Source organism: Talpa europaea (assembly GCF_964194135.1).
Source record: "Talpa europaea genome assembly, chromosome: 7".
Classification (NCBI taxonomy): domain Eukaryota; kingdom Metazoa; phylum Chordata; class Mammalia; order Eulipotyphla; family Talpidae; genus Talpa; species Talpa europaea.
The window spans coordinates 35047987-35065375 of NC_140074.1; the positions used below are offsets into that span (position 1 = coordinate 35047987).

At 39.0% G+C, this 17389-nt stretch overlaps 1 protein-coding gene across 1 annotated transcript in view; it reads left to right on the forward strand.

Moving 5' to 3' along the window:
• Window positions 1–12592, forward strand: part of PUM3 (pumilio RNA binding family member 3) — a gene marked incomplete at both ends in the record, with an annotated part of 38006 nt that extends 25414 nt beyond the window's left edge. The window contains 3 exons of the mRNA XM_084238758.1: window positions 521–608; window positions 3661–3751; window positions 12460–12592. Coding sequence (XP_084094884.1) covers window positions 521–608; window positions 3661–3751; window positions 12460–12592 — 312 coding nt within the window. The remainder of the gene's footprint in view (window positions 1–520; window positions 609–3660; window positions 3752–12459) is intronic.
• Window positions 12593–17389: the final 4797 nt, after the last annotated feature.

Below are 17389 nucleotides of genomic sequence, written 5' to 3' on the forward strand. Positions count from 1 at the left end.
TAGGGACTACAGGAACAATTGCTGCAGCCTTTGAAACAAGAATGAGATTGAGCTGAAAAGCTGCTTGGTTGGCTTCCTCATCAGATAACTACTCCTGATGCAGTCACATGTATTCACACATCCGGTTGCCGTGAGGTTTTAATGTTTCTACCATAGTGTAGAGTCTTACAGGTTCTATATGTGCCTCAGAACTTAGCATTACAATATAGTTTATGGTTTTAGCCTGAGCTTAAGATAAGCTTTGTGATGTTGCTGTTCAAACTGGAACTTAGGAAGGCTGAGCCTGAGCTGTTTTTCAGTGGCTGTGTTATCTTGAATAATCATCTTCATGTCAGTCTGGGGTTTAGACTAGATCTCTGGTTCCTCCAGGTATAATGGTCATTTTAAAGTAAGACCTCCTATGCTGTGAGACTTGAACTTGGCAGAATCCTTATCTGTATGTGGGCATGTCGAATGGATTATAGACCAAAGCGTGAGTGAAAACAACTTTGTAAACTAATGTCTTCTTGACCCCTCATAGCTTCATGTTGCAGAACATCCTGCAGGACATCTAGTTCTGAAGTGGTTAATAGAGCAAGATAAAAAGATGAAAGAAAATGGAAGAGAAGGTAGGCTATGAAACTTGACCTTTTCTTGTATCTGTTTGGAATTTCAGTAATTCCCGGCATTCCTGAACTTTATGTTGACCATTTAAGTTCAAGTGAAAGTTTGTTTGGTTTTGAAATGGTATGTGTAAATTAATAATTTGGTGATAATTGCTAATAATGCTTCTTTTCCCTAAAAATTTGTGTGCTGGGATCCTTTGAATTTCCTTCTATTCCCAACCCTGTCTCACTCTCTCCCTCTCTTACTTCAAGGATTTTAACCAGATTTGATAGGTATCCTAAAATTCCATTTTATTTGTTGAGGGTGGTGAGAGCAAAATAGGGGACCCGCACTAAATTTCTCTCTAGTTTTTTGAGGGAAGGATGAACAGAAGAAAGTTATCCTCATCAGAGTGTTTTGAACCTGTGCTTATTTAGCATTGATATACATGTTTCCAAAGAACAAGTCAGTCATTGGCATTTCTTGATTTTTCATAAACCTTACAGCTGCTCTGCAGAAACTCAGCTCTCACAAGGACAGCATCTTTTCTGTAATTGAAAAGTTGCATGCCATCCCCACTCAGTCCTATCGTTGACCAGACCTTCTCTCACTAAATTTAGACTCCATCTGGTATTTTAGCATTGAGGAGATTTTCCTCCCATGAATTAAAACAGTTTGAGCTTTCTATTGCTATGTCTGAACAAAGTCCCCCAGTAAGTTCAAATGGTGAGTAAGACAGTCAGTATAGTAGTATAGCTGTCTCTTCTCATTATACTTTGATAAATAGTCTTGGGACCTATTTTCACTGTAAATGTTTTGTGGAAGACAAATCTTGTAATATGTTGTGAGGAAAAAAATATTTATTGAATCATCTTTTTCATTATTAAAAAGTTAGTGCATAGTTTGTCAGAAAAGTAAACTGAGTTACTATTTAAAATCAAAAAAAAATTTTTCTAGTGATTTTTCTCCTTAATTAAAATGCATTGACAGCCCTAAAATATACTTGTTTGGACCAGATGTGTTTTTCAGTTTCATGTACCACTAAATGAGTGTGATTGGCTGTCTTAGTTAACTGTTGCTGTTAATAGGTCACCTCAAATCTCAGTAGTTTTCAAAACAACAGTCACTTGATCAGGGTTTGATGGAGCTTGTTCCTGCTCTACTCAGACACCTCGGGCTGCTAGGTTAAAGTTGGAGTAGCCACTTTCCCAGTTGGCACTAAATGCCTTAAGTCCTCTTCCTGTCCTGTTCCAACTTCCTCAAAACATGGTGGTCAGGTTTTAAGGGAACAAAGCAAGTGCATGGCATTTCCATGACTTAGTCTCAGAAATGATATATCCTCACATTTACTATACTCTTGGTCAACTCAATGACAAAGACCCATCTAGATTCAAAGGGTGAAGGCATAGGTTCCTGCTTCAACACGGTGGTGGCTGCCATATTCTTACAGAGTGTGCAGGACAGCAGATACTGTTGTGGTCACTTATAGAAAGCACCATCTGCCTCATCAATTGATATCTGTCTCTCCTTAGCATGTGTCTTGAATAGCTAAATAACCATAGGCCTTTGGTCTTTCAAAAACTCCTCTACTTTGGGTATCTCCCAATGAGTTATAAATGCCATTTACCCAAGATATGTTTGCCTTCAGGAGAGAATGCCGTATCGCTGTCTATACTAAATCTTAGCCTTCAAAATGTCTCCTTTGTCCAAAAAATAGTTTCACTTAGATGGCAGAGTAAATAATATGCATGGATACCTTGGCAGTCAGATGCACTATAATGACAAAAGATGTGTGGTGTTTTTGATGGGTGAGTGTTTAGCATTGTAGAAAGAATTTGCCAGATATAAGCCAGAAAAGTCATTTGACCTCTAGTTCTATTCATTGGCATCTGCTGAGTGAGCATTTTCCATGAGAGAAAATTTGATTTCAACCAAACACAAGTTGCTGTAAATAAATGTAAAACATTTATTTCCTGAGTAACTTTTTAGGCCAGGGTTAAATCATTAAACTAGTACAAAGAAATGCAAACATGATCAAGTGAGGGTTTTATAAGAATTCATTGGCCCTCTTGAGCATTTACTACTAAATATGACTTAGGGTTTGGATCAGAGTTGAATGAACTAGCTCTATTAAAATTGGATTATATGGGGCCTCCCCTGGTGGCGCAGGCGGTTGAGCACAGTGCTGTGAAGCTGTCCGCAGCCTCTGCAGCACTGGTTCAATCCCAGCTGGCTGGCGAGGGTCCCACATGGCACAGCAGACCTCTCCTGTCTCGTCCGCTGCTCCCCTCAGCAGTGTATTTCATCTGTCTGCCCGTTCTGTTCCCTGCTCTGTCTCTGGTGAATCCTCTCACCCTCCCGCGCATCTGGCCTGTGCCCCAGTTCTTGTATAAATAAATAAATCTTTATAGAGCTTCCATATGATCCAGCAATTCCACTCCTAGGTATTTATCCAAAGGACACAGAAACATTAATTCCAAAGAGCACTTGCACCCCTATGTTTATAGCAGCACTATTTATAATAGCTAAGCTATGGAAACAACCCAAATGCCCAAAAATAGATGACTGGATCAAGAAGATGTGGTACATATACACCATGGAATATTACTCAGCAATCAAAAAAGATAAACCACATGCAATTTGCAGCAACATGGATGGAGCTAAAGGGATCATGCTCAGCAAAGTAAGCCAGAAAGAAAAAGAAAAATACCGGATGGTCTCACTCATAGCAGGAATCTAGAAAACCTAAATAAGGGACCAGGAAAAAGAATAACTGTAAGAAAGAAAAAATCAAAATTAACAAACAACTATGAACCAGAGACACACTGTGGGGGGGGGGGAGATTGGGGTGAAAATAAGGGGGGTGCAATTGTGTGGGGAATATAAAAATAAAATTAAAAATAAATAAATAAATCTTTTTTAAAAATTGAATTACATGAACCTGAGCGGGAATTTTTAGTGTTAGAGATTGGATGAGAAGTATTTTTATTAGCTTTTTCCTTAAAATGTATTTGCAGATCTATGAACAGTAGTAGAGAAGAAGGCTGGAAGTTTAAATCATTGTATATTTTACAGGTTGTTTTGCAAAAACCCTCTTTGAGCATGTTGGTATGAAGAACCTGAAGTCCTGGGCCAGTGTAAACCGAGGTGCCATTATTCTTTGTAGGTATGTATAATGTGTGACTTCCTCTGCACAGGTTCCTCAGTCTGGATGCCTCTTCATACAAGAGAGACTTCCTGCATTTTATTTGTCTATTGTAATTTTTGTTCCCATTAACTCATCCCCATTCCTACCTGCAACATATCCCTCATGGTATGTAAAGTATGCCAAATATCAGAAAACGAATGCAGTTTTTCCAACCAGTCTTTGTTTTTTTTCTTTCAACTGCTTTCTTTTGGATGTGAAAGATCATTAAATTATAATATTTGACGTGTCATCGTTGTTTAACCTTATTTAAGATTTTGACCAAAATGCAGTTGTATTCTTCTAGAGTTAGTCAAAAACTGAACAGAATGGTGTTTCATGGTGACTCAATTTACATAATTTCTTTCATTGTTTTCAACCACTCCAAAAAAATTTAAAGAAATATTTATTACTAAAGTCTATAATCTAATCATTTGTTTCTAAATAAAATGATAGAAAACTAATTATTTGTGAGTGGAGGGATATGCCCAATTTGTTTGTTCTCTGGATATAGTTATGTTCAATTTGTTTATGTCACTGAAATTTCTGTGAAACCCCTATCTTAAGAACATTCATTTCAAAACACTCTGTTTTGAAACCATTAATTTTTTTCCCCTCTCAAGTTTGAAAAACAAGGTATCAGTCTTAATTCAAGCATCCATGATATTTTGTATACAACATTCTGTATGATTTAATTTATATTATTTAGAAATGTTACATGTTACTTCAGTATGTAACCTGATTTGGTACACATGAACTCATAAACACTCATTACTCCATATGAGCATTCATTTGCTCAGGTATATCTGTATTTCCAAATATGGAAAATTCAGGTCATTTAGTTAATTTTCCAGTTGCCATTGAACAGCCAGAATCCATTAGCTGAAACATGACCGTTTTTGATACAGATTTCTTCACCAGACATTTGAAGTGTTAACACCTATGGATGTGTTCTTTTATCATACTCAATTAAAAATTTGAGCAGTGTCATAAAATTAATTTATGTACATTGCGCACCATCCTTAGGTGGATTTTAAACCTATGAATGATAGTATATAGGTTTATTATGGAATACTACTTATTATTGGAACAGAATACATGAAATTTGAGGTTCTAAAGGGAAGTTCAGTTATTAGTTAGGGATCCGGTTTCACTTTTCACATGTCCAAGTTTTCCACCACCATTTGTTAAAGACACTTATTTCATTGTATGATCATGGCTCTTTGTGTGAGCTTGTCTCTAGGCTCTCTATCCTGTTCTGTTGGTCTGTTTCTGTTTTTATTCCAGTACCTAATCAGTGAATGTAATAACTCTGTTTTTCTTTCCTGTCACAATTGCTTAAGTTATTTGGGGCTTTTTGTTGTTCCATGAATTTTTTTTTTAGTCATTTAATTCCTTGGGAAAAATGTCATTGGGTTTTATTTTCTTTAGCAGTTTTATAGTTTTTAATATATAGATCTTTGAGCTCTTTCATATATTTGGTCACAGGTATTTCACTCTTTTTTGGGATGATTATAGTAGGTTTCCTTTCTTCTGATACATTGTGTATAGAAATGCAACTGGTTTTTGTGTATTGATTTTGTATCCTGTCATTTTACAGTATTCACTTATTATATCTAGTAGATTTTTGATAGAGTCCTTTAGACTATGGATATAATGTCATGCACAAATAGTGACAATTTCTTATCTTCTTTTCCAATTTAGATTCCCTTTATGTCTTTTTCTTGCCTAATTGTTACTGCTAGGACTTGCAATATCATGTTGAACAATAGTAGTGACATTGAACATCATTGTCTTATACCTGATTCTAGCACAAGTGTTTTGAGTTTTTCACCATTAAGTGTGATATTGGCTGTGGATTTGTCATAGATGGTTTTTATGTTTAAGTTCCATTTTATTGAGGTTTTTTTTTTTATCAGAAATGAATGTTGAATCTTAACAGTTGCCTTTCAGCACCTGTTGTGAAATGATCATGCAGTTTTTGTCTTCCTTTTTGTTGATCTGGTGAATGACATTGATTGTGATTTTGTATATGTTGAACCAGCCTTGCATCCCTACGATGAAACTTACTTGAATGTGGGGCATGATTCTCTTAATAGTTGCTGTATTTGGCTTGCTAGCATTTTGTTGAGGATTTTTGCATCTAAGTGCATCAGGGATGTTAGTCTGTAGTTTACATTTTTATACTGTCCTTGTTTGGTTTGGAAGTCGGAGTAATGGTGGCCTTAGAATGTTTTGGGGATTTTTCCATCCTTTTTGATATTTTTGAAGTATTTGAGTAGGATAGGTATTATGTCCTCTTTGACATTTTGGTGGAATTCACTAGAAAAGTGGTTCTATTCTTAGAGAAACTTTATTACTCTTAATTTTTGTGCTTGTGATTGGACTGTTTATCTGTTTAATCCTAGTTCGGCCTTGAAAGGTAGTACCAATCTAAAAATGTATCTGTTTCTTCTAGGTTGTCCAGTTTGTTTGCATGGAGATATTTGTAGTAGATTCTTATGATCCTTTATGTTTCCACAGCATCTATTTAATTTCATCTTTCCTTTCTGATGCTATTTTTTTGGGTTGTCATTGTTCATTTGTTCATTTCCTAGTTCCTTCAGCTGTAGACTGAAAATTATTTAGTTTCCACATGTTTTGATTTATTCTGGGATTGTTTTTGTGGTTATACCATTTTGATCTGAGGAATGCTTGATAAAATTTCTGTTTTCATACATTTTCTGAGACCTGTTTTGTGTTCTAGTATATAATCTGTTCTTGAGACTGTTCCATGTACACTTGAGAGGAACGTGTTCCTTTTTCTGGGAATGGAGAGCTTTGTAAATGTCCATTAAATCTCTCTAGTGCAACACTTCATTTAAGGCCTTTATTTCTTCGCTATTTTTCTTTTTCTTTCCCTGCTGCCCCCCTTTGCTAATTTTCTGTCTCAATAATCTCTCTTTGTGTCAGTCATAGGTAGAGGTCTCCAACAAAATAATTGTATTTTTGTCACTATGTTGCTTTATAAAGGTCTATTAATAGTTGCTTTATATAATTAGGTTTCCTTGTGTTAGATACATAAATATTTATGACAGTTTAATATCATTTTGATGAATTTTTGCCTTGATCATTACATAGTGTCTACCTTTTCCCTGATTACCGTTTTTGGCTGAAAGTCTGGTTTATCTGATATGAGAATAACAATTCCTGCTTTTTTCTCTACATTATTGGTTTTTAGCTCCTTGCTCCAATGTTTCACTTAAGACTGTTTTTGTGGTTTGGTTTTTGAAGAGCTATCTGCTGATAATGTAGATGGCTGAAACTTTTTAACCCAGTTAGTCATTCTGTTCCTTTTAATTGGTGATGTCAGGCTATGCACATTTAAGGTGATTATTGATAAACTGTTGCTTACCAGTCATTCTGGGTTTTGTTTTTTTGTTTATCTTTCTGTTGTTCCTGTTTCCATTTGTTTGAGACATGTTTTCTATTCTTGTTCCTGTTTCCATTTTTGTTTTATCCTCTTTCTGACTTTCCCTAGCGATGCTCTCATTTTCTTTGTTTCTTCTTCTCTGGTAAGCCACTATTCTAGATTTTGGCTAATGGTTGCAATGGAGGTTATACATAACTTTTTATTTTTTTTAAGATTTTATTTATTTATGCACATAAGAACCGGGGTGTAGGCCAGAGAGGTGAGAAGATTCACCAGAGACAAAGTGGGGAACAGAATAGGCAGATCTACTGAAAAACACTGCTAAAGGGAGCAGCAGGTGAGTCAGGAGAGGTCTGTTGTGCCATGTGGGTCACCTCCCTGGCCAGGGATCAAATTCATGCTGCAATGGCTGTGGGTAACGTCATATGTTGCATCTTAACCCCTTGTGCCACCAGGGAGGCCCCTGTACCTAACATATTAATGTCAAAAAAAGTCCCTTATCAAGTGGTGTCAGCTCTCCAACATTTAACTGTACAGGTTCTGTCTGTTTCTTCCACTCCTTTGGTGTTTTGTTGTTGATTCATAATACTCTTGTCCATGCTTCTGACTTTGTATTCCTGTTATCATTTTGCTGAGGGTTTTGTGTTGCTTTTTTTTTTTTTTTTTTTCTCCTTCTTGAAGAACTTATTTCAACATTTTTTGAAAGACAGGTCTGGGAAAGCCTTTATTTCACCTTCATCTTTGAATGTTAATTTTGCAAGATGTATTCTTGGCTGTCAGTTCTTATCTTTTTGGATTGTGAACATTTTATTCCACTATTGTTGCCAGGAGAGCGAATGGGGTAAAATCTGAGGAAAACCTAATTTGGGTACCTTTGTAAATTATCTTTTTTCTGGCGTCTTGTAAATTTTTTTCCTTTACTTTTGATTTTTCATAGCATGTGTCTTGATGTCAGTCATTTTGCATTAAGAAATATGGGTGCTTTTTCTGCTTCCAGTCATCCATGCTTATTTCATTCTTTATGTTTGGGAAATTCTCAGCTATTATTTCTTTGAAAAGGGTCTCTGCTTCCTTCTCTTTCTCATCATCTTCTGGAATATCTATTATCCTTATATTTCCTCTTCTAATTGAGGCTGTTACAGGGCAACAAGGGGTACTAAAACTGGCCCAGGGCACTGCTCAAATAGTTTATCAGTCACTGTCCAAATTCTTCACCCGCATGCACAATTGCAAGACTACTTAGGCTCAGAAAACAACAATAATGGAATTTATTGAACAAACCAGGCAAAAAGAGAGTTACTGAGGCCAAAACTGGCCGTTTACCTCACTGGAAATAGTGTCCAGTGTTTCAAATCCTAAGCAAGCAGCTAAGATGGTGTCTTCCCACCACTGAGGACACAGAGCTCTTCTCCTGAGCGATAGGCCATGTTCCCAAGATGGTGTCTTCCTGCTGGAGCACTTGGCAGTCACACTGTAGGCTGGGTTCCAACTCATGAAGACAACAGAAGACACAACAGGAGATGCTACTGGAGCTGCCGAGATGCCCCAACACAGCACCAGATAAGTGACACTCAAAACAGCAGCTGCAGCACCTGAACGACCCAACACACAGCCACACTCATGCAGCTCAGCGAGGTGCCCGCCTTCAGGTCTTTACCTTCTCTGCCAGGCTTTAATAACAGCAAGACCAGAAACATTTTCAGTTGCTCGGCTACTTGCAAAGCCTCCGAAATTTTCCTCTCTGAGGTTGGCTCTTTCTGAGGCTCGCACCAGCCTTCTGGAAGGTCAGCACAACAGGGGCCAAAATCGCTGACCCTGGAAACGCTGAATTCCAAACACTGAATCCTGAAAACTGAATCATCTGCAGCTGCTTCTGCAGCCCCTTATATTTCTTAACAGGTGCTCTACTCCAAAATGCAATATGTTTTAGCATTTTCCCTGGGGCTATTTATCCTCACCACCTGTAACAGTCTTTGGCTTCAACCACTGGTTGCAATATTCCTCATAGAGTTTCCTCATTCTTCCTGTCTTGTTTCTCATTTTCTTTTTTTTTTTTTTTTTTTAGATTTATTTATTTATACAAAAACCAGGGGTATAGGCCAGATGTGTGGGAGGGTGAGAGGATTTACTAGTGACAGAGCAGGGAACAGAACAAGCAAACTGACTGAAACACACTGCTGAGGGGAGCAGCGGGTGAGACAGGAGAGGTCTGCTGCACCATGTGGGTATCCCTCCGGCTGTCCAGGATCAAGCCCATGCTACAGAGGCTGTGGACAGCTTCACAGTGCTGCACTCAACCCCCTGTGCCACCAGGGAGGCCCTTGTTTCATTTTCTAATTGGGTGATAGAATCCATTTGTGTCATTTACTTCTGAAATTCTTCTGCCCCTTCAATTGTGTTTAAAGCACTTTCTGTATTTGTCTTCATTGCACTCAGAATCTCTTTCAGTGTTCTTTTAATATTTCCAGTCTCTGAGAAAGAATTCTCTTTGTTCTTGGTTCTCCTTTCTAAGATCTTGCAGCTTCCTGTCTGCCTTTGACCGGATTCCAAGAGCTCATTTAGCATGTTTAATATTGTTGTTTTAAAATCTTTATCTGATTAGTTCTCTATTTCTATACTTTTTCATCTGTGACCCAGAACGTCTGTTCTTCTCCCTTTGGTTTTCCGTCTTATGTTCAAATGCTCCTTGCTTTAAAATCTTTATCTGATTAGTTCTCTATTTCTATATTTTTTCATCTGTGACCCAGAACGTCTGTTCTTCTCTCTTTGGTTTTCCGTCTTATGTTCAAATGCTCCTTGCTTCCTAGACATGGGTATTGCCTTATTTGCTTTTTTGGTGTTGGGGCATTGCAAGTTTACTTTTGTTTCTCTTTTTAGTTTACCTTGGCTTGGGTTGGGGGCAAGAAGTAAATCTAGGGCTTTAATTGTAGGTCTCAGTTTTGTTCAACAGTGAGATTTGTCACCACCACCTTCTCTCTCTCCATAGCAAACTCTGTTCTGTGCTCCACTTGTCCTCACTTCCTGCTTTGCCTCCCTGCTGCTCTGTTCTGCCGTGGATGGTGACCTATGAAACTTGATTCTCTTGGTGACCAGGACTCGGTCTGGTCCACAGGGCTTACGCTCTGTGTCTTGGTTGGGCCTGGGAGGCAGGTGCACCCAAGCAGGGTATGTGGCCTGTTGCACAACAGTGGTCACCACCACCAGTGCTGCCCTGCCTAGGCATCCGGGCTGCAAGTGCTACACACCCGCTGGATACTTTCCAAGGAAGTGGTATGTTCTTTTGCTTGCTAATCCCTCCCTCTGCTTCCTGCCGCATGTTCAAATTGACCTGGCGTCACCAAAGACTTTTTGATCTCTCACTTCTAGTTATGAAGCGTGTTTCTTGTCCGTGCTATGAAACTCGCATGTCCCATGCCGCTTCTGTATCCTAGTGTGACTGCATTTCTTTTTGGGAAAAGTCCCTCCTGGAAAATTGACCTTGACTCAGGGCACCCTCTAAGACCATGGGTAGCCATCACTCAGCCATTCCACTGGCTGGAGTGTCTGTTTTTCCAGCCATGCTCCCCTTTACCTCCTCCCCCGCAGCAAGCCACCACCTTTGGGACAGTTCCTCCATGGGATAGTCTTGGGCCTCTATTGAGGAACTTATGATAATTTTTCTTTGAGAAAGTATTTTTTTATAGTTGTCTTTAGATGATCCCAGCCTTTCTATTCTGCTATGATGTGGTTGGAGGCTCCAATTATTTTATTTTATTTTGCTATATCTTTTTTATAGTAGGTATAAAGAGAAAATCAACCATATTTGTAGTCTGAAAATAACTCAGAGGGGCAAAATTCTCTAGCATTCAAAAGTACGTGCATGATTTTAAACATAATAGTGATAGTCTAAACAGACTGCCTGGGTTCCTATCCTTACCTCACTGCGTAGTTTTGGGCACATTATTCAGCTTTTCTGAGCCTTAATTTTGTTGGTTGTAAAATGAGATTAATAACAATCCTAGGTTGCTACAAAAACTAAATGAGAAAATGCATATAAAATGTTTAACATTATGTCTAGTATGTAGTATATGTTTAATATTAACTTTTATTACTACATAATGTTATGTGACTAGCTATGTGTATAACCAAGAGAGATAAAATAAAAATACCTAGTGATTCACAAAACTATCAAAAAGCACTTTTTCAACTTTGCAAGTGACATACTGTACTACTTGTTGCTCATTTCCCACTATCAGCTGAATGCTGCTTGGTGATTCTGACTTATCCCCTTAAAGGACATGATGGAAATTAGAGGGACCACAGACTTTGAGAAAATGTCAAGTGATTTCTTACTTTGTGTCTCAAAGGTTAACATTCAAATACAGTCGTGAAGAAAATCAGGGGAGAATAGGATATTCAGTCCTGGTGAAAGAGAGCAATTTACCTGCTTGTTACTGACCTCCCAGGCTCCCAGGAGTTGAGCAAAGTCTCAGAAAGCAGAGTTGATGTTTTGTTCAATGGCCCATACTGTTTTAGTGCTTACTGAGTGTTGGGCTCTGAGTTGGGGCTTTAGATATAGGATCATTTGAACTTGAAAAAAAAAAATCCCTTGGAGGTAGAAGGTGGGTTCTATTCTTGATCCCATTCTACATGTCATGAAACTGTGTTTTAGAGAATTTGAGTAGTATACTCTTTGTTGTACTGTGTTGTTGGAGTGACAGAGACAGAACTGAGTGGTCAAATCCAGGCAGTTAAGCTCCAAACTAAAGCTCTTCAGTCCTTCACCAAATGTCCCCACCTTCCTTCTGTGTGTTCGTTCCCAAGCACTTGTATTGACTCACTCACTCGGCAAGCATTTCTTGGCCATCAGTTCTGTACATGTGGTACCATGAAATGAAGAGATTGAATATTAGGTCTCTGCTCTTGAGTTTATCTAGGTGGAAAAGAAAAGATGGACTATATGTAGTAAATAATTTTAAGGCAGGATGTTATTCCTTTGATAAAGTGAAAGGACTGATTCTGTATGGAAAGTGAAAGGACTGATTCTGAATGGAAATGAGTTGCTCATGCTTGAGTGACTCCACCTGCAAGATCACAAAATATTTCTTATATGGTTTTAGAATGTTTTCTGCTAGCCCCCATCATTCATCTGGTGAATAAAAAATATATATTTATAGGTAAAAGACTTGTTTCACAAATTAGTGAACTTTTTATACTGTAGGTATTTATTACATTTGCAGGTGATCTTAGGTATTTTGTGAAATTTAATTTTTTGTTTTAATTTTTGCCTCTTCTCCAGCCTTCTCCAGAGTTCTAATCAAGAAGTCGCAAACAAAGTCAAAGCTGGACTGAAAAGCCTCATTCCCACATTGGAAAAAAACAAAAACACCAGCAAAGGAATAGAAGCACTACTTGAAAAATTGACTGCATAAGTAGAAACAGTTAAGAATGAGATGGAATCACTTTCCTTGTTTTGTTCTATTTTCCAGAAGAGGGCTAGGATCCTCCTTACTGGTAATATGAATGCTCTGTATATGGGTTTCTTCTTTGTATAAGAGTATTTATAAAATGATTTTTTTAATGATCTTTAAAAAAAAAAATCCCAGTCACCTCTGTCGTATTGACTAGTAAGCAAATCATAATGTGAGGCAATAATGTGAAAGATTTAACAATCATGTACATTAGGCCTAGCCATATATGAAGTAGCTGCATGCATTGATTCAAGGGAGAAGGCAAGGCTTCGTGGAGGTGATAGTTGAGAGGACCTCCGAGGAGGTTGTAAAGAAGAACCATGGGGAGCTTAGTGGAAGCAGTGAGGTAGAAATTTTGAACTGACCTGCAGGAACTTTAGAGCCTTGGTGGGTATAGGGAGGGAGGAATCCATGCAATGATGGTAACTGTAGTCCTTGCTGCTCTACACGTTGTTTTACATGCTCGATTTTGATTGAAAGTGATTTAAATTAAGACTTGTGCTAATGCATTAGGGAATATGGTGGGCAGTAGTGTTAAGGCCAAGGCCACTGGAAAAATCTCCCTCTTTGAATCTGGGCCTTTCAAGTGAATAGCTCCTTGTGATGAGATTTTCTCCCAGGGACTGTCTCCACAGTAGATGGAGCCTGTCGAGTTTGGGTTGGAAGGAAGAAGATACAAAACTGGTAACAGTGCAGAAGTTTGAATTTGAGTGCAAGGTAGGATTTTTGAATCTAAAACTGCTCTGGCGTCTAGCAACAGTGATTAGGAGGAGTAGGTCAGTGTAGCCCAGCCTGTGAATACCTGATGAATTTTGAAACCAAGCCTCGGTGCTTCCACTAAGTAACCTGCTGTAACAGGACATCCACTCGGGTCTGTCCTGCAGTTACACCTGCTAGAGAATAGCCCTGCCTCTAGCATGTGACCTGACTGTGGGGTCCGGGACCACTCCCAACACACAAGCTACCAGCACTCCACCTGCTGTCCTCTCTTGCCGGGTGCATTGAACTCTGTTCAAGGACTGTAAGTGGATGCCTTTAATTCCTTTAGCAAGGGATTCCAGCCCCACACTCCACAACCAGCACCAATGCAAACACCCTTCTACCACTCAGCTGGGTCAAATGGTAGAAGTGGGACAGCTGCGGATCTGCTGGTGGGGTGAGGAGGTGAATGGGACAGGTAAGATCAGAGTTTGCTTTTTGTTTGACTAATACATTCCAAGTTTGTCTTTTCTATACAAAGGATCCATTCAGAAAAAGAGGGGAGAGGGAGGAATCCCTGGGTTTTTTTTTTTTTTTTAATCTTTGACAGAAAAAAAAGCAAAATAATGTACATGATTTAAAAAGTTAGATAGAGCATATAATAAAAGCAGTAATCCTTCCCCTTCCCCATTCCCCATACTCCTGCCTTACTTCCCCAGAAGCAATTACTTTTCTGCTACACACTTAAATACCTAGTTTTGGGGTTTTGTTTTGATCTACCAGTTTTGGATATTATCTTTTGACTTCCTATTATGGGAAAAGACTTTAATATGTTTTATCCCTGCTATTACCCACTTTCTATCTTCCCACTAGAACTGTATTATTGTTGGTTTTTGTTTTTTTTGTTTTTTTGTTTTTTTTTTTGATATATCAGTGTTCAGAATTTATATGATTATGCTGGCACTAATTGTTAAATAGAAGTGATGAACTGTCTACATTTCCTATACTATTTTATATTTCCTAGAATTAATAATTACCTCCTTTTTTTTTTCATTTGCTTCCTTTTCTACATTCCTGTTATTAATGTTTCCCCAATTTTTTAAAAATCAGAATTGCTTAAACATTTTAACAGGCACCATTTTCCTGTTTTCTGCCTGATATTGTTACTGTAGTGTCCTCCCTTTTCCCCATAGCTCTGATGTCCTAGCTGATATTGTCCCTCAACTGGGTCATAGATGTGCTGAAATTTTAACAAATCCACCCACTGTGCCCTGGGCCATGCCAACATTTCCCTTGTGTGTCTTGTGCAAAAGAGCACTGATAGGAACAAATCCTGGGGGCCATTCCTAAGGACATTAATTTAGGGTTAGCAAAGAATCTGGCCAATGAACTTAGAAAAGAATTGGTGCTCCTGAGAAAGGTTTCTTAGATCATAGACCCACAAGAAAGAGGGCCCCCCTCTCTCCTGCCAGCCGAGTCTAGTATGTGCCCACCAGATGTTGAGAGCTATTGAGCTGTCCTATAACCATGAGAGAAGAATGAAAGTATGCTGAGGATGACTGAGCAAAAAGTGGGAAGAATCTGGAACCTTGATGAGCTGTTGAATAAATCAACTCCTGTTGCTATCTTAGTCCTGGACTTTTGGTTATGTGACAGAATACACTGATTCATCATCTAGGCCTGAGTTTCTGAAGACTGATTTTCATACTGTGCAACACATCAAGTCAACTAGTGTTTCCAGTTTCGCCTGGAGAGACCCCTCTTGGAGCTGACTTTGTGGATGTCCCAAAGAACTGTGGCACGATCATTATCCTAGCCCTTCCCTTCATTTCTCCCTTGGAAAACCCGTTTCTTGGATCCTGTACATTTCTTATTGTTGCCTAACACTCTCTCTTAAATGGGTCACAGTCTAGTAGCTTCCTGGGAAAGTGTGAATATGAGATAAGATTTAATTATGCAAGGCATTGGTCAACATTGTGCCTGGCTTGGCAGAATTGCTGTGGAAGGCCAGTTCCCTCCTTACTAACTTCAACAGGTGGCCTTTTGGAGCAGGAGAGAGGGCCTTCTCTGAAAGGTTACAAGACTTTTTAATTCCCAGTCTGTTTATATTTCAGGATCATGTGCACAGGCATATGTCATGCATGTTGAACATGCTGGCACTTGTTTGTTCAACCATGTCAGTCAGAAAAGTGAAGCCCTTCCATTCTGGCAGGTATACTTATTGTTTCTCTGAATTTTTTCCCCACCCATTTTCCTTATTTCTCTTTGAAAGGACTTTATAAAGATATTGAATGTTGTTGGTCAAAAAAAAATTTGTTGGCTTTTTGTTTTACCCATAGATGAGTGAGATATTTCCTCCACTCTTTCTGTCAGCCTTTCTACTTAAGTGTCCTTTTCTTGTTTCTTGAATGAAATATCTATTATGCCACTGGAAGTGTTGTATTTCATGTTTGTTTTACTTTGCTTGTCTCTATTTGTTTTGCTGTTTGCTCTCTGCATTCAATTTGGTCTCTCTTGTTTGAGGTTTTTTGGGGAGTATTTGACTTAATAATTAAGAGACTTAAAACTGATCAGCAAGAGGGCCTACCCTGGTGGCACAGCAGTTGAGCGCTGGGCTGCAAAGCTGTCTGCGGCCTCTGCAGCGCCAGTTGGATCCCAGGTCGCCAGTGAGGGTCCCACATGGCGCGACAGACCTCTCCTGCCACGCCTGCTGCTCCCCTCAGCAGTGTATTTCATCGTCTGCCTGTTCTGCTCCCCACTCTGGCTCTGGTGAATTCTCTCACCCTCCCGCTCTTCTGACTGTGCCCTGTGCTTGTATAAATAAATAAATAAAATATTTAAAAAAAGAAAAGAAATTTTTGTTAAAAAAAAAAAAAAAACGAAACTGATCAGCAAGAGAGTAGGCCCATCCTGTCCACTACTGTTGACTGCCCTTGCCATGTAGATAATGCTATTTTGCTGGAGTCCTCCAGATGTCAGAATCTGTAGACCTTTTGTCTGGAGCCATTTAGTGCCCCCAAAGAGAAATCCACCTAGCAGCCAGTATTTTCTTGCTCAACACTCAGTGTGCAGATTTTGATTAACCTACCCGCTTTCCACACAGTGCCTCTCCCTCAAACTCCCTTCTCCCTGGGGCCCAGTAGTCTGGAGAAGCTGAACCAGCATGAGTCCACAAAATAAATTTGGTCTCTGCCAAGACTTAGAGTGCTAGTCACCCTGTTTTTACCAGGCCCCATGTTTTCCAATCCAGTCGTCATCCTAGTTTTTGCTAGTACCTGGCACCTTCTGATGCATACACTTTGCATTCACTTTGCATTCAGCTCTCTCTGCCATGCTTATTTCCCCATTGCTTCCTCTTCTAGATATTTATTGCTATTATTTGCTCGCTGATGGCTTCTCACCTGTTTACTTTTTTCTTGTGAGTTGATACCACTTTTATTCGTAGCAGAAACCTACAAATGGTTTTAACAAAACAATCCACCTGGCAGAATGAAGGGTTTTGATTTTTTGGTGGAAGGGCTTACTTAATTTGAGTATATCTTTTATTTTCATATTTTAAATCTAGCTTTTTGTAGTTTTCACACATCCTACCAACCCCTTGCTTTTTTCCCCAGGGATCAGAAGTTTCCTAGAAGGAAGAAGAGCCCTGATTTCCCTTTAAGCCTGTGATAATATGTATTTGCATAATAGGATAAGGTCCCTTAGAGGAACTGCCTTTCTGCAAGCCCAAACTCTTTAGATTATGAGATAGTACTTGTTTCTATTTTCAATGAAATTTTGAAAAGGTTACATCTTAATTATAGCAGATTAATCACTCTTAAGAGTATGTCTTACAAAGATGAAGGTGTGTGTGTATATTTAGAATAATGGTTGCGAGCACAAAGTCAAAAATAGCAGCAGTTAATATTGAGCTGCGACAATCATAAACCCTCTATATTAAAACTAGATAACTGAAGGCCTCCCTGGTGGCGCAGCGGTTGAGCGAAGCTGCCCGCAGCCTCTGCAGCGCCGGTTCGATCCCCGGCTGCCCCCCGGCCACCAGAGAGGGTCCCACATGGT